The 22,498-nt window shown below is 42.4% G+C and overlaps 2 protein-coding genes across 17 annotated transcripts in view; both read right to left on the bottom strand.

The window, feature by feature from the left end:
- Positions 1 to 2,687, bottom strand: part of NUP210L (nucleoporin 210 like) — a gene marked incomplete at both ends in the record, with an annotated part of 51,496 nt that extends 48,809 nt beyond the window's left edge. For both annotated transcript variants that reach the window (XM_081121515.1, XM_081121516.1), the window contains 2 exons: positions 916 to 1,052; positions 2,491 to 2,687. In XM_081121515.1, coding sequence (XP_080977641.1) covers positions 916 to 1,052; positions 2,491 to 2,687 — 334 coding nt within the window. The remainder of the gene's footprint in view (positions 1 to 915; positions 1,053 to 2,490) is intronic.
- A 1,015-nt stretch (positions 2,688 to 3,702) lies between these two features.
- TPM3 (tropomyosin 3) overlaps positions 3,703 to 22,498 on the bottom strand; it is a 29,133-nt gene continuing 10,337 nt past the window's right edge. For 2 of the 15 annotated variants that reach the window (XM_081121527.1, XM_081121518.1), the window contains 8 exons: positions 19,176 to 19,309; positions 17,589 to 17,706; positions 17,399 to 17,469; positions 16,071 to 16,146; positions 15,328 to 15,390; positions 15,110 to 15,179; positions 14,021 to 14,099; positions 3,703 to 5,066 (listed from right to left, as the gene is read on the bottom strand). In XM_081121527.1, coding sequence (XP_080977653.1) covers positions 5,063 to 5,066; positions 14,021 to 14,099; positions 15,110 to 15,179; positions 15,328 to 15,390; positions 16,071 to 16,146; positions 17,399 to 17,469; positions 17,589 to 17,706; positions 19,176 to 19,309 — 615 coding nt within the window. In that variant the 3' untranslated portion in view covers positions 3,703 to 5,062. Of the gene's footprint in view, positions 5,067 to 6,327; positions 6,423 to 10,368; positions 13,284 to 14,020; positions 14,100 to 15,109; positions 15,180 to 15,327; positions 15,391 to 16,070; positions 16,147 to 16,677; positions 16,754 to 17,398; positions 17,470 to 17,588; positions 17,707 to 19,175; positions 19,310 to 22,498 lie in introns of those variants that run through there. The other 13 variants (XM_081121524.1, XM_081121529.1, XM_081121526.1 and 10 more) reach the window with 9 other exon arrangements.

A 22,498-nucleotide genomic window follows, 5' to 3' on the forward strand; every position in this document is an offset into this window, starting at 1 on the left:
AGGTATAAAGTATAAATTCTAAATGAAGAAAAGCATACTTTGCCAGTATTTTTCTTTCTTAGTGGTAATAAAATAATAGTGGTACATAAAAATAACTTTATAATATATGGCATTTTCAATTATATGAAATATGGTATACCAAGCATCTTGAACTTTTCTTTAATAACATAGCATAGATATATCATTTATCAAAATATTTAAAAGACATACAGATATTCCTGGCCTATCAATATGGCAATGAAGATCCAGAAACTCAGGAACACATATAGCCCTGTTCTGATTTTGGATACGAATAGCATTTCTCGAGCTGTTCTGGTTTAAAACAGACTAGTGCAGTACTTCCCAAACTTGAGTATTTATGAGAATCACTCAGAAAGCTTGTTCTGACATAGCAGAACTGGGACAGGGCCTAAGAATTTACATTTCTGCCCTGGCCAGTGTGGCTCAGTTGGTTGGAGTGTCCTCCTGTGTACCAGAAGGTCACAGGTTCAATTCCTGGTCGGGTTGTTGGTTCTATACCCAGTTGGGGCACAGGCATGTTTCTTTCTCACCACATCGATGTTTTTTTTCCTTTCTCCTTTCTTCCCTCTCTTAAAAAAAACGAAAAACAACACTAAAATTAAAAATAAAAAGAATTTACATTTCTAACAAGCTTCCAGGTAATGCTAATGATATAGGTTCACAAGACCACACTTCGGGAAGTACTAGTCTTTATACCACTACCTTTTGCCTCACTTGAGACCAATCTCAGACCTTAACACCTAAGCTAGTTCTGATAAATAATTCCTTCCCCTCTTCATCGATTCAAACCAGAGTTTCCGTTTCCACTTTGTAACAGCCACCATAAAAAAAAAGTCACAGAATAGGATGCTACAGTTATTTTACTGTAACATAGTGAGTTTTCTCTCAACATACCTATCTCTCGAGCAAGAATAATACTGCTGAGGCGTATAGGTTGGGTAGATTCAGCAATGAGTACAGCTTTTTGGGAACATAAGGTGCCATTTTCATATAAAGGCTCAACAGTTACTACATCATGATGCGTGGAATGCCTGCCAGAATGAAATGCTTAAGAGTATGAAATAAGAATAGGTGGATTAAAATTAACTTTTCGTGGAACAAAGATTCTTTTAATTTGTCCATATTATACAGTCAGGTGTATTTAAATGACTCTCTTCAAAATAGAAACATTACTTAGGAAACAAGATTTAAGTGGGAGACTCATCAGAACCTTTTCCCAATGATCCCATGTGCAAAATCACATTCCTTCCTCTATATTTAAAATGAGGTTGCTACATTCTTCCTTTGGTATGTAAAAATAGGATTGATGCTGTTTCCAATAATGAAAGAAGTGGCTTTCTCATACACTGAGGAATGAATTTCCTTCAATTCTAGAAATTGGACTGCTGATATCTAAGATGGAAAAGTTGCCAAAATTTTGAGGTGTGAACCCACCTCAAAAAAAATCATTAATATTTTTGGATGGATGGAATGGCTTTTAATGCTGGAAAGATTCTTTGCATCAGCCTCTCAGTCAGGAAATACACCACACTGGGGCATCTTACAATTATACTTCCCTTATACTCCCTCATAAAATGGGATGTGAACAAACCATAGTGCTTCTTTTAGGAGATGGTAAAGGGAAATCTCCTTTCAGGATGAACCCTCTGATACCTTGAAACCCACTTCAGTTAGGTTCCCTCACACCTTAGGTAACCATACAGCCTATCTTTGGGTCCTCCTACATAAGAAAATCATGACTTTCCATCCTCAGTCAGAAGTCACCCCCCTAGAGTTGAGTATCCCCTGTCCTCACAGTTCAAGAGGGTACCCTCATTTAAGGGGGGAAACAGTACAGGCAGACCTCATCTTCACCCAAAATGAATCTTTTCATATTACAAGTTTATACTTCATGGTCTCTTGGCCTCAGTTCCCTCATCTGTAAAACAGGAGTAATAGTACTTCATAAGACTATAAAAATTGAGTTAATACATGGGAAGTGCTTAGCTAAGAACACAGTAGTTATGTTTTGAAATGCCTTCACACGGAAAGCCTCACCTTGTTTTGTTGGTTGGGACCCTCACACCCCAAGCCTCTGCTCCTAAGTAAATTTCCTCCGACCTTCTCACTCTAGTTGTTCACACTGTTAGTTCCCCACATTGGTTAGCCCCAGTACCAGAGGCCTCCCACACAGGGCCTACCTGGGCTCTGCCTGCCACTCCCACAGTGACCACCCCTCCCAACACACACACACACACAGATGGCCAGTGTCACATCCTGAGCATTCCCTCACACAAGGTCCCACACGAGGACAGGCCGCATCTGGAGTCTGGCCACTCCACTCCCTCCCACCAACATCCCACCCTCCTCCCTACAGAAAAGTCACCAAGTGGGCACAAAGCATTCCCGTGGCCTCCTACATTGGTGAGCCTCTCCCATCCTTACTGGGTGGTGTGGGGACGCACACCCTTGTGACCCTCAACCCCTCACCAAGTGTAGCAGCCCCGCTGCGCCTTCAGCAGGAAGGGCACTCGGCCGGACTCCCGGCCGAAGGGTAGCAACACCTGTGGCACGTTAAGCTTGTTGGCCAGAGTGCCAAACAGAGCCAGCAGCAGCAACAGGAGGTGTGGAGGCAAGCAGAAAACCAGTCCCGCGCCTCGGGACCCTGACGCCCCAGAGCCAGTCATGGCGACTGCGGGATTCAAGTTCCCGCTCCACTACAGCCGCGCCCTCAGCCCCATCGGCCAATCCTCAGGCGTAACGTCAGCAGGAGGTGGGGCTTCCTCCTGGCCCGGAATTGTGGGAATAGCTTTCAAACGCTCCAGCAAATCATCATCATGGAAACTTTAGGCACAAACCCAGCTACCCACTAAGTATTGGATGGCAGATCTTTTTAATAGTAAAAATAAAAAAGTCTAAAAATTTTTTTTCTCCCAGCTTTTCTCTTTTTGCTTACCTTATTTGGCTCCTAGACCCACCCCACCATTTTTTATTTTTGACAGTAATTTCCACTCAGCATTGGTCTGTGCGAATTAACGGAAAATCGTTCCAGTCTTGATTATAAACAGGTAGCTGGTTGTTGTCATGTAAGCTGTGTCATTTTTACTAGGATGTCAGGTTCATCTCCAGCCTCATGGCCAGGGTGCAGGAAATGCCAGACTGGTGTCTCAAAGGCAGCTTTGAAAGCTATCCACTTAGCCCATCTCTAAGCAAATACTAAGAGCACTTCTTGTTAAATTAACTTGTTTTCTCCAAATAGCCAACAGAGTATCAGCTCAAAGCCTGTTCAGGGCAGTTTACTAAAACCACACATATATAGGAGTATGTGATCGGTGTCAAATATTGAAGTTGTTTAAGGAGCACAGAGCCTAATAATAAATCGACGGTTTATAAGAAAGAACTAATACAGCTGTAAAGAAAAATGTATTGACCACCCTGAAGATGCCAGTGTTAAATTAAGTAACAGATAAAAGGACTGGCACATGGTTATTATTTCAAATCTTCACATTTACCTGATAATACATGTTATCTTTATTTTACAGATGATGAAAATCAATGATTTATATCAGGACATATAACTAGAAATCTCCGAGCAAGGTTTTAAACCCTGTTACTACCACCCACAAAGATCTGATTTTTAACCTAAACCCCATTCCTGTGGAGAAAGCACATTTGGATTAGTAAATAAAAGTCAAGTAGGTCTGAGGGTTGGAGGGACTGGTTCTTTATTTTAAAAAGATACTTGTCAATTTTCAGTATCAAAACAGTTGCACTATTGGTTTCTCTTTCTCCCAAATGGCCCCCAAGGAGACCACACCAAAGGAGAGTACATTTTAAGCCAATAAGCTGCAGGATGCGCACCTAACAAACCTCACAAAAACCTCACCAAAAATGGAGTATTGGGTAGGGAAAGAAACTTTTAAAGATCAGCACACTGCCAGCCCAGCCTCTAGTGAGCTCTCACAGCCAGATGGGGTGGCCAGTGCGCCTCAACCCCAAAAAGCAAAGTTTCAAAATAATACAAAATTTAAGAAGTTTTGTACATAAACTATTCAAGATTTCTCCAGCACTAACTGATACAAAGCACAATGAGATGGCACTTTTAGAGACAGCAGCTTCAGACCCAGAAAAGGGTGACGAGATGAGTTTCATATGGCTAAATCAGTGGCAAAAACATAATTTTCTTTCTTTCAAGGAGGCAGGAGAGCAAATAACTGGTTACTTCAACATAAGGGGCACATAATCCATTCTGTAAACCACTGGGAAGAGGGTAGAGATGGCACAAGGATTTGGTCCAGACAGAGAGGTCTCACCATTTAATTTGGTCACTTCTGATAAAAACAAAACAAAACAAAATTTCCCAAAGATACCTTAAAAGGTGAAACTTGATCACCACTTTTTTTTTTGGGGGGGGGAGGGGAACAACTCCTCCTGGAATCACCTTTCTGGTTTGGCTAGTACTCTGCACAAAGCAATGATCCCCCATAGTGGAGTCTTTCTCTGGGCTATTTGGCTCTCAGTAAGGCAGGCCCATGTCTCTTCCCCTCCTCTATGGAGAGGGCAATATGGATTAAGATGAAAAATTACCTCCTAAAAGTGAGAAAGGAATTAGACTGCTGCTTGAGAACTGTGGAATTATTTGGAATGTTTCGCAAATGGTTGCCACGTCAACAACAAAAAAGGTAATTACAAAATGTGTACATCACAACATGCTTTTAAAGACACTTTGCATTGTGCTCACATTCCCTTAAATGTTGTTCCCAAAGGTGCTCAGCCTCTAGCCCAATCAGAATCTCTGAGGAGAGGCAGAGACAGTTTTGGCGAAAAAGACAGGGGTGCGGGTGGGGGGGGCGGCAGTGAAAGGAGAAAGCAGCCTTCCAGTTAAAGATCAGCCCTCAGTTTAAAGGTCAGCTTCGAGCAGGCTGGCCTCAGGCAGAGTCAGGGTCAGAGGGAGGAGCAGCGGCAGGGCAGGACTGGGATGCTCTACATCTCATTCAGGTCAAGCAGAGTCTGGTCCAGCATCCTTTGTGTACAAAGATGTTCCTCTTTGGTGCATTTCAGTTTATCTAATGGAGGTAAAGGAGAGATATTACAAAACCAGAAGTAAATTTCAAGGTCTACCCACTTTGAGAATTGCTCCTGTTGCAAGGAAGCTGCGCACTAATAAAGCAGTTGCCTTCTCAGCCACAGAAGTGAGCTAGCTATTGCATCACGTGGTTTTTGCAGGGCCTCTAGCTTGCCTACTGAAGTTGCAGGTGCTGCTGTACTTCTGGGGTAGTTGGGAACCTTATCAGCAGTCATTTCCTCTACCTCCCACACCCAACCAAGCCCTATAGCTTTCAGTCCTCAAAGGAGGCAGCCTTAAACACCAGTCATCCATTCGTTTGCCCATAGAACAATACCTACTTGAAATGGCCACTGGGGCTTGACCACTAAGAATAAGAATGGACGTATTTCTACCAGTAGAAACATCAGGATCTCCGTTTGAAAAGAGTACAGGGGATTCTCATGCACTATAGGCTTTCCTCAAAAAGTAGAGAGGGAAGGGATAATTGGTGGGATAAATAAAAGAACCCCATAGTTTTAAGTAAAAGAATCTCTAAAGAAAACAATGCCAAGAAACTACCAAATGTATATGTGTAAGCAAAACCTTGAGATTTTTGCAGTTTTTAGCCAGAATTAGCCTGTGACACAGTTACTTAAAATTAAACATAGAATCAGGAAAAAGCAAGAGGGAAAATCTCAGGAAGAAAACCAGTAGCTGGACATCAAAGAGAATCTAATCTGCCCAGAAAGCAAACCTCTCTGACTGCTCTAGGGAGGTGGGAAAATACTGAAATTTTCAACTCAGAGAAGGTGATGGCACACAGACCTATTAATATTCCATGCCCCTTTCTTTTCCTTCCCTTTTTTGCACCCAATCAGAAGGGCCCATCGCTGGGCCTGCAGATGAAGCAGTTACAACATCTTGTCAAGTCATTCCTTTTATTGTTAGAAAACATCCATTCAAGGGAACGTATGTATCGTACAGTCAGTGCACAAGTGAAAGAGCAGCAAGTAAGGGTGGAAAGTAGAAAACTCTCCTAGGTTTTCTCACTATAACCTCTCAGGCCCCTCCCTTCATCATCCACAATCTCTTGAAAAGGGATAGAAATGCAATATTAAACATTCCTACTTTATAGTACTCTTAGGAAGTCAACAATACTCTAACTGCCCCAATTAAAAAGCAATTTGCTTAGGGCAACTTAGTAACTTTTAAAAACACAATCAGCTTTTTGCTGGGGTCCAGGTCAGTGGTGTGAGCAATAAGCTCGGTTTAATGGGCATCAGAGAGCCCTGCCATCAGTCACATAGATCATGCAGCGTTAGCTTCAGCTCATTAGAAAGCAGGCGGTTTCGCTCAAGTTGGCTGTAGAGACGCTCTGCAGCAGCAACAGGAAGGAGAGAAAACAAGAGGAGAGGAGAAAGAGGAGGAGAAAGAGAAAAAGGGAAGGTTAGTAGAGTACCAGACGTAAATTTGAGACTTTCAACTAGCTGGCATACATGACATGCATCTGCAAGGCAGAATGGGTGCAAGGACAATTCAGACAGAGGGCAATAAGAGTCAGTTGATGGAAAGACCAACAGAGGAATAAAATAAAAAACTCAGACCAACAAGTTGGAAGGACATTTTAAGGGAGAAAAAACACCTTTACAGTATATGTTCCGTGGGTTGAGAAATGGAGACAAGTGAAACGGCAAAGAAAAGAATACAGCTGAAGTATAAGAAATACATATATAACAAGGGTTTCAAAGGACCAAAGTGAACAGTTGAACATTTTTCTGTAAAACCATTTAATATACAGCATTATGAATGATAGACTGGAACAAATATTGGGGTACAGACCCACTCAATCCTATACTTTCTAATGCCTCTTGCTGTAGGCATTGGAATAGACCTATCATAGTGGTTTAATTAACCAAAACCCAACTTCCTTGTTAGAGTTAACAGTGTACCCAGCCCCAGGGAAGGTGAATTACTGGTACAAGCCAATCAATACAATCCTATTGCTTTTTCAGACTCCCTTGCAGCTAGGGGTGGTCATGTGATCCAATTCTGGCCAAGAAGATATAGAGATTTATCTGCTGGGAGCTTCTGAGAAAATTTTAGCCTTCCTTCTAGCATTTGAACATGGATGTGATGACTAGAGCTACATATTTCAACCTTAAAAGACCAAAAGAATCACAGAAAGTCCAGCTATATCAGGCCACAGTTGCTCAAGTCAAAACTTTTATAATGCGATAAAGATAAACCCCATATTTATTTTAGCTACTGTTAAGCTATTCCTTACAACCAAAGCATTCCCAATACATGTAGTTAAGTGCTCAAGTCCTTGGCTTTGTCTGTATTTTCTACTTGGAGCACACCTTAAAGAGGGGGTATGAAGAATCCAAATCTATCTGACCAGTACAGGGGTAATGGAAATTTGTATCAGCCTCTGAAGTTCACATACAAGTTTATTCCTGTTTTACAGTCTGTTTCGAAATTGTTTCAAGATGTTAATATGAAAAAGATACTTTTCTGCCATAAAATCAATTGGACCTGGGGGGTGACTACAGGCATTGCTCAGGCACCTTGCCTTCTGGGCTGAAGTTTTCCCCAGCTCCAGTGGAAGCTGAGGCCAGTATGGTCCCAATAATACTTCCTACTTTATGTACACTATGAAAACAGAAAACATAACCCTGGCCAGGTGGCTTAGTTGGTTGGAGCATCGTCCTGTACACCAAAAGGTGGGTTCAATTCTCAGTTGGGGTGCATACGGAAGGCAACCAATAAATGTTTTGGGCTCTCTTCCCCTCTCCCTTCCTCTCTCTAGAATCAGTAAAAACATGTCCTCAGGTGAGGATTAAAAAAAGAAAGAAAGCCTGGCCGGGTGTGGCTCAGCGGTTGAGCATTGACCTAGGATCCAGGCAATAGGGGTTCGATTCCTGGTCAGGGCACATGCCCGGGTTGCAGGCTCGATCCCCAGTCCGGGGTGTGCAGGAGGCAGCCGACCAATGACTCTCTCATCACTGATGTTTCTATCTCTGTCTCTCCCCCTCCTTTCCTCTCTCTGAAATCAATAAAGATATATTTTTTAAAAAAGAAAAAAAAAGAAAAAGAAAGCAAATATGTATACAAAGACCCTGGGAGGAAAAACCTAAAAATAATTGCTGTATTTTATTTTTATTGATTTTTTTAGAGAGAGAGAGAGAGAGAGAGAGAGGGAGAAACATAGGTGAGAGAGAACCATTGATTGGTTGCCTCCTGCACACCCCCTACTGGGGATCTAGTCACAACCTGGGCACGTCCCCAGGACTGGAATCAAGCTAGCAACCTCTCAGTGCACGCGAAAATGCTCAACCAAATGAGCCATACAATCCAGGGCAATAGCTATATTTTAAGGGGCAGAAATTAGAGTGAACTTTTAAAATAGCACTGCCCTTTAAAACACGGTGGTTCTCAATATAAGTGACATCGCCCCTCCTCTCCCCTCAGAGGACAATTTGGCAATGTGTGGAGGCAGGTTTTTTTTAAAAAATATATCTTTATTGATTTCCAAGAGTAAAGGAGGGGGAGGGAGAGAGATAGAAACACCAATAATGAGAGAGTCATTGATTGGCTGCCTAGCCCGCAACCCGGGCATGTGCCCTGACCGGAAATTGAACCCCGATCTCCTGGATCCTAGGTCGATGCTCAACCGCTGAGCCACGCCCGGACGGGTGGAGGCAGGTTTTAATCGTCACAATAACTAGAGAGTCATACAGATATTTGCTGGGCAGGGAACAGCAATAAGTAGAATTGTTCTGTAAACCCCAGGGTCATCAGGATTATCCTAAATAAAAAAGTCCACCACTGAAAAACACGGTATTAGTCTATAACCTCCATGAGGCCCTTACACATAGATCCCACACGCAGCCTGACTCCTACATAGCATCCATATCCAGGTTAGTGTGATTCCCACTCCTGTCTTGGAATGAAGGTATAATCAGAATCTTATCCCTCAAAATAGTCTGGTCCATGAGGATTTTGTTCCATTTAGGGGAGAAATAAAGAGACAGAGAAGTGGGAGCATTTTACTGTTTAATTCTCAGAACGCACAGTTCCCTAAGAACTGCATGAGGTCAGAAAGATAAATATGGTTGTTCTCTCACAGTGAACTTAATAAGTTTCTGTTCTCTAGTGACTAAAAATCCATGATAACAGCAAAATAAAACAACAAATAAAAGGGACCCAGAGAATCCATTTGGTCTCATTTGGTCTGATGTTCCTTTTAGCTGTGCCTAATTAATTAAGAGTACAATCTCATGAATGCTGGACATCCTTAGGCTTCATAGTCTGAATTAGGTCAATTTCATTCTGTAACAGGGAAGGGACCAGGAGCTCAGAGTAAAGGCAACTATATCTGTTTTAAAGCCTTAAAGTTCAAGGAACAAGGGAGAACAGATTTTGCTTTTATGGTGTTGTGTTTTTTTTTACCCCACCCCCAATGTTAAAGCTGGGGAGTGCTTAAACAATACTATGCTAAGATAAGGTTGCCTAAAATAACAGGTCGGTTCCACCCATTAGGCAATTTGGGGTTCAGCCACATTTTGTTCTTCACTCCATCAATGGTATTGTGGAAGTAAAAAATATACATTATCAGCCTGTGGTTCTTATTAAGATGAGAAAAAGTTAACAGGTCAAGCACTTTACTCTGAGATTTCCAATGATGCCTGACCCCATTCCCATAGCATACACAGTCCAGGCTTAAGTATTATAGGATGATTTCTGCAAGGATACAAAGTATTAAATGAAAGAATGAATTAACATGACACAGATTTCAAATTTTACTCAGCTCCCCTGGCTTGCTGGTCTCTTTCCCTGCTCACCCCACTCATGGCCATGGAGAAAGACAGGAGCCACCAGAGTAGCACTTTTCTCCTTATCTCTGTTCTCTCTGCTTTCCTTCCAAGAAGCCCCTTTCTGTGCCCAAGTCAACTCCTGCCCAAATATTAAAACATCTAGGACTGTACTATCCAATGCAGTAGCCACTAGCCACATGTGGCTTATAAAATTTAGATGAACTAAAAGTAATAGAACTAGAAATTTAGCCCCTCAGTAATACCAGCCATATTTTAAGTGTAGCTAGGTCTACAGCCATACGGAGCTGGGTCTACCATACTTTCCATCAAGTCACTTCTTTGCTCTGAAATATGGCTATTCTCCTGGATCTTAAGGCTTAATATGTAGCTACCCTTCAAATTAATAAAGTATCAATGACAACATCCCACTACCTCCAGTTACTTTCCTTCCTTTTTTTTAAAAAAAAAAAGTCCTCACCGAGGACATTTTCTCCATCAGTTTCACGGCGTGAGAGAGACACATTGATTGGTTGCCTTCTGCATGTGCCCAGACCAGGGCAGGGAACCTGCAACCGAGCTTTATGTGACCTTGACTGGGAATCAAACCCGCTACCCTTTGGTCCATAGGCCAACACTTTCACCACTGAGCCAAATCAGCCATGGCAGTTATTTTCCTTCTTAACCTGTCAAAGTTGCTAATCATTGGAAAGTATCAAAGCTACTCATCTCCTCTATCCTTCCAACTAGTTCCACTTGGCTTTCTCATTTATCGATTTTTCTCTTAGCTTAATTCTTCTTTTTACCTTTACAGTTGTCTTTTAGGATTCTAATTTACTTCCATGGCCTAAACTGTCTGTCACCCTTATGGATTCCCAAATCTTACATCAACCTCTCCTCCTTAAGCCCCAGGATTTTGTTTCACCCACATACTTGCCAGTTTTTCAGACTTATGTTCTTCTCTATCATCCTGTCTCCCCAAACTAGGACCACATGATCTCCCTACACCTTTACCACCACCATTTTCTTACACTCAAAACCAGTCCTCCTTGACTTTTCCTCCTTACATTTAGTAGTCAGGCCCTTCAAAATACCCACCTTCAGGCTATCTCTTTACCATTACTCTAGTTCAGATTATTATCCCTGGGAAAACTGCAATAAACTAATCCAGTATTTCCCAAAGTATGGCACAGTCAACGTTGGCTGGTGGTAGGTGAGATGTCAAGCAGTATGCATTTGTGAATTTTTAAAAATTTTATTATCTGTATTACCTTAATGTGCATCAGGAAAAACACTAGCACACATCAAACCTTTGATTTCAAGTTAAGAATTGTGTAGAGCAGGAATAAAACAACTGTGAAAACGAGTAAATTTGAAGAAAACAACAATGTAGGTAGCAAGTGAAGATGGCAAGTCCCCAAGTGGCATGCAAATGATTGAAATTTGGGAGTCATGGTCTTAATAGATCACTTTGATAATCTGCTTTCCTTCTAGTACATTCTTAACTCAGTTGCCACATTAACTCTTCTCACATGCTGTACAGACCACAACATACCCTTGTTCGAAATCTCTAGCAGCATCCCCATCCCCTACAAAGTGAAATTAGCATCCCTCCCAACCTGATTTCAGCACACACCTATCCCTACTGTCTAAATCTACCTTTATAGACAGTGTCCTTCCCATCTCTATCTATGTCTTTATTCGTTGCTTCTTTTTGACTAAAATGTTCAATGTCCACTATACCTCAACTAAAGTCTGCTTGTCAAAAATCCAATCTTTTGGAACTTAATAAAAATGAAGAGGCGAATTTTAGCATGTTTATTAAGTACCTATTACATGCCTTCCATCTTTCCAAAACATACCCACAGGAATCATTCCCTCCCCCTCTGAAGTCCCACAGCACCTTATTATTATTTGTGGTACTTATCACACATCATCTTTAGCTTTATATACAGGTTATCTCTCCTACTAGATTCTGAGCAACCTGTGAGTAGGGATAGTGCCTCCATCTTTACCTCTGTCCCCATCTTAATATCCTGTGCCTAGAATATACCAGTAAATGCCAGCTGAATAAATGAATCTGTACCTTAATCTCAAAGGCAGGAAGAAGCGGTACAGACAGAAAAAAAAAAAAAACCCACACCTGAATTCAAGTTTTAGATCAGAGAATACTTCTCTACCCGCCCCTATCTGTTTAAAAGAAAAGCAAATTTTGCCCTGGCCACTGTGGTTCAGTTGGTTGGAGCTTTGTCCTATACACCAAAAGGTGGAGGGTTCGATCCCCGGTCAGGGGGCGTGGAGAAGCAACCAATTGGTTTCCCTCTCACATTGATGTGCCTTTTCTCTACTCTCCCTTTCTCTCCCTAAAAACAATTAAAAAAAAGAGAAACTTTCAAATATATACTGTTGAAAAACTAAAGTACTAAGTGAACAACGCTTAAGTGCTTAGTTAAGTACAACCAAATATTACACCACCCAGATTCAATCGTCTCTGCTGTGTAAACTGGAATAGGAGTTTCCAAAATGCTGATATTTAATTTTATTTATTAGCAGAAATTTATCTTATTAATGCATGTAATAAATCATTACCACTCTGTGCATATTATTTGAAATAGGCATGCTTGGTTTAGTTTTTCCAATAATTATTTATCACTTGTCTCATATCCCACTAGCACATAGTAGGAGGCAAATGGTAGTAAGCTTCAAATATGCAAGAAAGGTTTCAAGAAGAAAGCATAAAACTGTTGAAAAGTATATCCATCATGTATTTTTCTGTGACTTGGGATGATCAGTTTTAATGGTAATATATTTGGGTCCACCGAATGTCCTGAGGATGCGCGCCATTTGAACCACTGGTAAAAGGGTAGAAAATGTGTGTTGGGAGGCATTTCATTGGTCTCTCGACCTTGCTCAATCAAAGAAGGAGAACCTGAAGAGAGGATGGAACATTCCAGGCAGGATGACTTAAGAACCGGAAGTAAAAAACTTAGATGATCTCATTCAGCTTGAACAATAAGACTAGAGCTCCTCTAATAGTCCACCACTCTGATAGATCAGTAGAGTTTAAATGTCAAGAAAAAACAGACACACACAAAAGTGGCTTTGATTATGTAAGTCAGAGGAGGGAGCGCCTACGATAGCTGTTCCCCACATCACACCCCCAAGGCTCCTTCTTAGGGACAGCAGCAGCTTTGTCAATGATACAAATGCAGGATGGCATGAGGCTTCTGGGACCTTAACACTTTAATTTGGGGTGGGTGTAGAAGAGAATACATAAGTTGCTTTGTGGCCCCCCCCACCCATGCTAATGCCTTGGGGACCAGCCAGGATGACCCAAATGGAATCCAGAGTGAGAGTGGGGCGTTGGGTTCCCCGAGGAAAGGGGGCAGATCCAGAACAGAGCAGAAACGGTGGTAATTTATCTGTATGAAAAAGTAAGGAGACTCTAGGTGAGAAGGACTAGCATCAATCTATACAACTTGGGAGACAGGAAGCAAAGAAAAAGGAAGAGGCAGCAGGAGGAATGATAAAAGAGAGCCAGACACCATAGCCTGAGTCAGCTGGCTTCTTTTCAGAGTTAGTGGGAAAGATACCAAGAGGCAGATTAGCATCAGGATCAGGGATCCACAGCAAACAGGTGAAGTCCCCAACAACTCTTTTTGGTGCTTTTTACTTTGGCTTGCTCTGGGACTAAACTTTGGGAATCAAATTCAATTTGTAGATAAACTCGATTATCTCTAATTATGGGTGTTTCAATATCAAGGCACAAATCAAATACACCCAGGAGGTCTGAGTTTTGTTACGTATTTAGAGCCCCAGTCACTGGTTCTCTGGGTCCCTATTTCCTTAGTCCTATGATATGATTCTAACTTCCGCAGTATCCCTTCTGAGAAGGCTAAATTTGAGAAACAAATAGAAAAATCATAGTGCTGTAATGAAGGGACTATGAGTAAAAATTACATGTAGATTAGGATTCTACACTGATCCAAGATTAAATGCCTCCCCAGTTTTTGCCAACAAGTAACCAGCACCAGTGTTTTAGAGAGGAAGGTGGAGATTCTAGTGTCCAGAGGATAAAACCAAAGCACACTATGCACAGTCTATATCCCCGCTCACACACAAGCCAAGGTCCCAGCCCCATCTGCTGTCAGATAGTTACATAGAGGTCATGTCATTGAGGGCGTGGTCCAGCTCCTCGCTAATGGCCTTGTACTTCAGTTTCTGGGCATAGAGCTCATCTGGACAGGCACAGGAACCACAGGGAGGAATGAGGGGACAGAGTGAAACGTATCAAAAGCAGATGAAGAGAGGGAATCATTAGAAATTAGGGAAGGTGTGACCGTGGGTTTAATACCACAGTTAAGAGCACATCTTTACTGGCAGCCATAACTGGCCATTTTCAGATCCACTGTCCCCCAGGACAAACTGGACTTCTTGACACCTCCAATCAACTACAGCAAGGGTTGAGAACCTGGGCACAGTCACGACTAGAAATTCCTATTACCAAAGGCACTCAAGAGGTTCCTACTGCCATCTAGTTAACCCAATTTCTAGCAGTGATAATGTTTAATTTAACAAAAATAAAAAATAGAGAAAGTACAATTAATATCAGACACTTCTCTAGCTGCCAAGCATATAATGAGTATTCTTGGCCCCTTTGCTCTACAAGTTGCCTCCCCAAACTCTCCCAAAGTAAGAATATCCTGCTACCCAGAGTATACCAAAGGAGCATATTTTAGAGTTCTCAGAGCAAAGTACATTTACCCTTGTTAGAGAGGACACGGTTACCAAATTGTGGGGACAGAAGTATTTACAAAGCCCATGGCACTGGTCAGCTCTGCGAGATGGTTATTCCACAGCTGCGTCTCTTGCAAAGGTAGCCCACAACTTGAGTGAACAGGGTTGCCAAAAGTAGCCATGGAATGGCACATGTTCTCACTGCTTTCTCAAAGTATGGCTACTAAAGATTTAAGACTACTAAATTGGTGATAAGTGCAGCCATAATCAGCCTCCATGGGAAGGATGTAAATTTCAGAATATTAGCTAAAGTCTTAGTAAAGGAAAAGATTAAGTGTAGACAGCCAATTCTATTCTAGGGTTTGACCCATTTCAGCTAGTTGTAACAGGGCACAGGCTGCATGCCAAGCCACTATCAACTCCCTCTGGTATCCAGGGAAAGGGGATAATGGTAATGGGCAAGGTCTTCCTCTGTATTTCTGTATTTTAATTCCTCTCCCAGGCTCCATACCTTCCAAATCATCAATTGTCTTTTCCAGCTTGGCTACTGATCTCTCAGCAAACTCAGCACGGGTCTCTGCCTAGGGAAATATGAAACCCGTCAGAATCAGAGATGACCAAGACAAATGAGAGAACCCTTCTACTTCTATACCTTTCAGAACCAACGCCAGCCAGTCTACATCACGCCTTATATACCTCTGAATGTTTGGGTCCTTTCCCTCAGCTCACCTCCTTGAGTTTGTCAGTAAGAATCTTTATCTCTTCCTCATATTTGTCTTCTTTTTGAGAGTACTGCAAGAAAAGTAGAATAAAAATTTCAGAGTAGAAATTATTCATACAGATAATACATCCCCCCACCCACCCCAGTCGCACATTTATTCTTACATTGAACATCTTCTTGGATATAATGTGCTGAATGGTTGGTCCATAACAAAGAGCAAGGCCCATTTTTGGACAATAGGCCCTTAAAATCCACAAATCAATGTGCTAAGAGCCATGATACCCTCTTTCTTAAAGGGGCCAAAGCTTTGATCTTATTCCGATCAACTCAGGGGGGGTACTTTTCCTTCCTTCTACTTAATGAGTAGGTATAGTGACACCCAAGGCCACATGGCTAAAACAGTCCCACATGACGATAAAGACAAGTCTTCTGTTTTGATTGCTTAGTAGGTCTCAATCTGATACTATCTGTTGCTAGAAAACCTATTAGGACCCATGATCATTGTCATTCAGCACAGCAGTATCACGCTGAGAACATGACCCCAGGCACCTGAGACCATGATGTTATTTTAACCAAAGCAATCAAAGTGCACAAGAATTAACATTAAACCCAGAATCCAGATAGAGGGTGGGTGGGTAAGAAGAAGACACTTCTCACTGGATTATAAGGAATGAGTTTCTCCAGTCTTTCGTTAAGGGTAGGGCTGGGCCCAGGCCCCCAAAGCCTGTTACTTTCACAAACCAGCCCCTACCTTCTCCGCCTGAGCCTCAAGAGACTTGAGGTTGTTGGTGACATTCTTCAGCTCCTCCTCCAGCTCAGAACACTTACTGTGAATATTTTACATACCGCAGAAGAAAGGGGAAGAAGAAAAGAATAAAAAAAGGGGAGAGAGACACACAGACATGAATTGAATCTATATGTGGAGAGTTGGAAGGCATACTAGGAAAAAGAGAAGGTCCCAGGTAATCTGAGTAACAACCCTCCTCCCTCTACCATAGAACATGTCAGGAGCTAGGCCCTCAAGGGCTAGGACTCAGAATGTTTAGATATCAATAAAGAAAACACTTGAGAGAAATCACTACCAGGAACAAGTCTACCTGGGGTGGAGGTAGGAACAGATAGATGCCCAACCCAATAGCCCCCCCAAATTGCCCAAGGGAAGGAGAGACCCTGTGGAGGCAGTGAAGCAACTGGGAAAGAAAAGATGAAAGATGCCAAGAAGTGGAAGAAAAGAATGGAGCATTCCATGAAGAGATGAGAAAGCACTCAACAATCAACCAGTGGAGGGAAGGCAGCTGCAAAACAAAAACAAAACCACACCATACACATAACCTCTCTGTGGGTTTAATGGTTAGTACCTTTTCTTCAGCAGCACTCAGACACTTCAGGTTCTGGTCCATCAGTCTGATCTGCTCATCCATCTCTCGGCAACGGCTGTTAGTGATAGTCACGGGGATCGCACAAGCCAGGTTGTGGGAGGGAGAAAGGTCACAAAAGGGAACACAGCAAGAAAACAAGCAGCAAAACGGAAAAAAAAAATTTTCAAAAAATGGGAAGCAAACACCACCATGGTCATGATATGTCATGTATGGGGAGAGGGGAATGTAAGGGAAGCACAAATATATATGCACCAGCACTAACTTTGTTATGCAAGGCCCAGTAGGTGCCAACAAGAAAGCCATTCATGCTTGCCCTTGCCCTAAAGGTAACCAGCCAATGGGCAAAGTGGTAAAAACGGAGAAAGACCTTAAGTCAGTACAGCCACTTCAATGCCTCAAGGAGAAACAGACCAGGTGGAAGGACTCAGTAAGGCCTTCCAGTTAACAGTTCACCATTAGTCTTCATTTTCCCATATAAACCCTCCTTACAAGAAATAAGAAAGCCTCAATGTGTCACCTGTCACTAGTCAAGAGAGTAAGAAAGTCCAAGGCCATTCATAGGGCCTAAAAAAGCACTATAATGCCCTCCCCAGGCCCTGTTTAACAAGGTTGAATGAATGCTAGCTTATTCACATTAGTGCCCAAGCCAAAGGGGAAGGGACAGGATGTAGGGCAAAGATATGGGGAGCAAGATACTCACGACTCTGCCAGCTCAGCTCGTTCCTCTGTGCGTTCCAAGTCACCCTCAATAATCACCAACTTACGAGCCACCTGTGGGAGACGACCGAGGTACAGCTCAGCAAAGCAAAGAAGGAGCTATTTCCCTCTCGTGGTTCTTTTCAGAACCGCAATGTCACTCATGAGAGCAGGACAAACAAAAGGTGCCTTACCTCTTCATACTTCCTATCTGCCTCTTCTGCAATGTGCTTAGCTTCTTTGAGTTGGATTTCCTGGAGTTCCATCTTTTCTTCATCTTTTAAAGCTCGGTTTTCAATAACCTTCATACCTCTGTCAGAAACAATATGGAAAAATGTGGCATTGACACTCAGGAATTTGTCATCAGCTCCACTCCAAGGGAAACAGAATTGCATGTATAAAAGCAAGCATGTATTCCTCTCTGCTTGCCACTCAAAAAGAATTCCCATAACACCCTCACCTTAGTTCATTTTGTTTTAAACCTTTATAAAAATGATACACACTTGCCCTGGCCAGTGTTGCTCAGCGGTTAGAGCATAGGCCTACGCACTGAAGGGTCAGGGGTTCAATTACTGGTCAAGGGTACATACCTGGGTTGTAGGCTCAATCCCTGGCCCCGGTAGAGGAGTGTGCGGGAGGCAACCAATAGGATAGATGTCTCTCTCTCACACTGATGTTTCTCTCTCTCTCCCCCTCCCTCCCATTCTCTCTGAAAAATCAGTGAAAAAAATATCCTAAGGTGAGGGTTAACAAAAAGGAAAATAATACACACTTATTAAGAAATTAAATATTTAAGAGTATAGTCTTTGGGCATAAAGCTTGAAAAGTAAGTCTCTCCGCTTTTAGTCCTGCTCATCAGAGGTAGTCACTTACTTCATAATCCTTCCAGAAATGTCTTACAGATAAAATGCAAAAAAAATTAAAAAATCTCATCCTCACTTTCCCACACCAAAGGGAATCATTATACTACACTGTTCTGCAACTTGTTTTCCTCACTTTCTATAATTTGGACATTACTCTGTAGCAGTATTCACACAGCTGGCTGTCTTCTTCATTTTCACAGCCACACTGTGTTAATGTGCTCCCAGTAGGGCATTTTTAATTCTGAAAAGCCTCAGTTGATCCCACTCAAGTCATCATACACCTCTGTTCTAGTTTAACTCACATATGGCAGGAAGCCAACTGGCTGTTTTCAACAAAGATAAGTTGTGATTTGGTTCAAGAACTACGATTCTCAACTCAGAGCACAGATGAAAATTATCAGAGGAACTTTAAAAACATCAATGCCAAGGATCCTGGCATTATGATATTTTAAAACTTCCCAATGATCCCCACCCCTCACTCCCATGATTCTAATAGTACAGCCAGGGTCAAGAGTTTTTTAAAACACTGATTGCTGGGCTCTACCTCCAGAGTTTCTGATTCATAGGTCAGGGGTAGGGGCTGAGAATCTGAATTTCTACCAAGTTCCTAGGTAACACTGTTCTGGGATCTCACTTAGAGAAACACTGCTTTAGAAGAACTAACCTCACAAATAAGTTTATGATTCACTAAGTGGAAGTCATCCTGGTGACCCCGTTTAAGGATCAATTTATAAAGAAAGCAATTACAAAAGGGTTACAGGGTTCAGGTAACCCTTCCTTACTCTGTCTTAAAGTGGAGAGAATATGCAGCATAGAAGTAATGAGGATCCTGTAAGACAGCTATTTTTAAAAATAGGTCTATAAGGAAATCTTGATCAGAGCCATTATGATTTCTTTTGAAATGCACGCTCTACACACCTCTCGCTCTCATCTGCAGCTTTCTCAGCTTCCTCCAGCTTTTGCAGGGCAGTGGCCAGGCGCTCCTGAGCACGGTCCAGCTCCTCTTCAACCAGCTGGATCCTACGGTTCAAGGAGGCCACCTCAGCCTCAGCCTGCATTTGAGTAATGGAAAAAGGAAGCAGAGGCATGGTGAAAATGAACAGAACTAGGACAGTAAGATTGGGACTGACTACCAGGAAGGAAGCCAGTGTCTAGCAGAGTAGAACCTGTCTTAGCTCAGATGCATGTAAGATCTAGCAGATGTGATTATAAAGATTATATATTCTACCTTCTTCCATAAATGAAATACTGTATGTGTCCACAGGAAGAGTGTTTTAAAACTCAGTTCCTTGCCCAGCCCCGTGTCAGTTAGTACCACCCCCTTTCTGGACTCTGTTCAAACTCCTGAGTATCAGAAAAGGTAGCCAGTGAAGGGTTCCTTCTGCTGAGTTCTGGCTTAGAGGTGTTCTTTCTACTCTTTTAAAAGTGTCTCAAAAATGGGAATAAATAAGCAAGGTTTCTCAAACAAGGAATCTTGGATATTTAAAAAAAAAAAATTTTTTAAATCCTCACCTGAGGATGTTTTTATTGAATTTTTTAATTTTTTTTTTTTTAAAAGAGAGAGAGAAAAAAAAAATCAAATGGTTGCATCCCATACATGCCCAGACCAGGGATCGAACCTGCAACCTTCTGGTGCACAGGACAACACTCTAATCAACTGAGCCACACAGCCAGGGCAGATTATCTATTAATTTGCTGCTTAACTCAAGTTTTTAATCCTTTGATTACCTTACCCTGACACACCAGAAGGATGACTAGCCAAGAGAATAATGTTGCCAGAATAATCTTCCAAATCAGAAAGTGAAAGAATGATCCACTGGGATACCCACGCTCACCTATTTAAAGTTGATAACAAGGAGATTACCTGCTTTGATGATATTACAAAAAGAACTGGGGGCAGAAGAGAATGTCTTCTCCATGCCCACCACCACTCCTCCAAATTTCTGAATTGTGACTCCCTTCTATTCCCCTTAGCCCCATGATCTCACCCTCCAAGTACAGTTTAGGACAATCCTCTCCTAACTTCCACCCCATAATCAAGCATAGGCTAGAGCCCAAGAAATCCCATGCTTCCTCCTTGGTAATGGAATGAGAAATAAGGAAAAGAGGCAGCTGCATGTGGATGAATTTTACTGGTAGAAAAGCCTCCTTCCTATGACTGTTTTTCCCCTCCCCACACCTTTACTGGCGGCAAGTATGCTGACTGCCACAACCATAGAAGAATTTAATCTGCCCTGCATGCTACCCAGTTCAGATGCTTATCCAAGTGCTTGGTAAACACGATCTCTCTTCTACAGCCCAGATTGTACTTGAATTCTATTACCCTGATTTCCTCCTGGCAGTCAGGGGTGGGGGCAGCTATAGAAATAATCTGGGCCACTAGCCCCTACAGGGAGGGATACAGCCCAAAGACTCCTATTAAGAATCAGGTTAGCCAGGCTGGTGTGGCTCAGTTGATTGAGCATTCTCCCAAGCACCAGGAGGTCACAGTTTAATTCCGGGTCAGGGCACATGCCCCAGCTTTGGGGGGATGTAGGAGGGAGCCAATCAATGTTTCTCTCTCATCAGTGTTTCTATCCCTCCCCCTTCCTCTCTCTGAAATCAATAAAAAACCATATTTTTAAAAAATTAAAAGAAAAAAAATAATCAGGTTATTTGGGCCCTGGCCAGGTAGTTTAGCTGGTTAGAGCATCATCCTGATACACCAAGGTCGTGGGTTCAATCCCTGGTCAGGGCACATACAAGAAACAACCAATGAATGCATAAATAAGTGGAACAACAAATAAATGTTTTTCTCTCTCAAATCAATAAATAAGCCTGGTCGGTGTGGCTCAGTGGATTGAACACCAAGAGATCACTGGTTCGATTCCCCGCCAGGGCACATGCCCGGGTTGCCGCAGGCTCAATCCCCAGCAGGGGGCGTGCAGGAGGCAGCTGATCAATGTTGATGCATCAATGTGTCTATCTCTCTCCCTCTCCCTTCCTCTCTCTCTCTAAAAAAAAAAAAAAGGTTATTTGACACAAAAACTTCCAAATACAAACATGGGAGGTTCAAGGGATGGGACTGGGTTGGGGTGTGTGTGTGTGTGTATATATAACCACCAACCTACAGGAAAAAAAGTCTATATAAGCTGAATTTACTAAGAAACCATTTGTGTCTCTAACTACACTATTCAAAACACCACAAAGACAAGTGTCCTCTGGTTTTGTCTCTTTCAGGAAAACAGATGTCTCCTTGGACAACGCACATTTCACCCCACAAATTAAAAGTCAAAATTACAAGAACAAGTCAGGTTATTAGGCAAGAACTATGAAAGACTACCAGTATAATTTATCTGACTCCCCCACTCCTCAATGCCTAGAACTAAAAAAACGAAGAATGGAAACAGATTTGGAGGAAGCTCATTTAATCTCAGTCCCCTTCCAGCTCACCAGCAGTTACCCAAAAGGAGAGGCTAACAGGCTATGGGGGCTGGGTGCAAAGTTTCCATGACAACAAGCTGGCTCGGGCAGTTTCTCCCACACATCAGCATTTACAACAGAATTTTTTGCAAGGCTGAAATGGGAGGAGAAAACATATCTTGGTACCCTCACAAGAACATGTGCACATTAAATAAGCCTGTATCAAAAGCAGAAACCAAGACCGGAGTCCCAGCAAAAGCTTTCAGACCCCCCCTACATACACAGACGCACTCACCCTGGGGGGCAGTGGCTGTTCTCCTGTTTTCCCTCCTCCCCCAGAGGATCAGCTCTCTTTAAAATGAAACAAAAGCTTTGCTGAATCAAGACCTGTTACTATGTTTGAAAGGAAAAGGAAACACACTTGACTTTCCTTCAAACCAGAATCTACACAAAATGCCTGTCAAGCAGTCCTGCCAGGACACTGAGTGGGACTAACTTCTGCAAACCAGAATGGGAATCATGGCCCTGGGAAACGTTTCATGCTATTCTAATCATCCAAGGTGTAACATGCCCAGATGTAGTTTTGATTTTTCAGCCCACCCACCTCTGCCCAGCTTGGAAGATACACTCTGAGATCCTTCCTTCAGGTGGTAATAGAATTCTGCACTATTTGGGAAGCAAAGATCCCAAGGGGAAAGGAAGGGAAAACAACAGCAATCTGGATGCCTGCGAAGATGGCTGACAACAGCTTCAGTCATGGAATGAGTTTGGTTTGAATACTACCATCCTTGCTACAGAAGTTCCCCCAAGCACACCACACCCCTCAAGGCAAGAAACTG

This window comes from Miniopterus schreibersii (genome assembly GCF_964146895.1).
Source record: "Miniopterus schreibersii genome assembly, chromosome: 19".
NCBI classification, from domain to species: domain Eukaryota; kingdom Metazoa; phylum Chordata; class Mammalia; order Chiroptera; family Miniopteridae; genus Miniopterus; species Miniopterus schreibersii.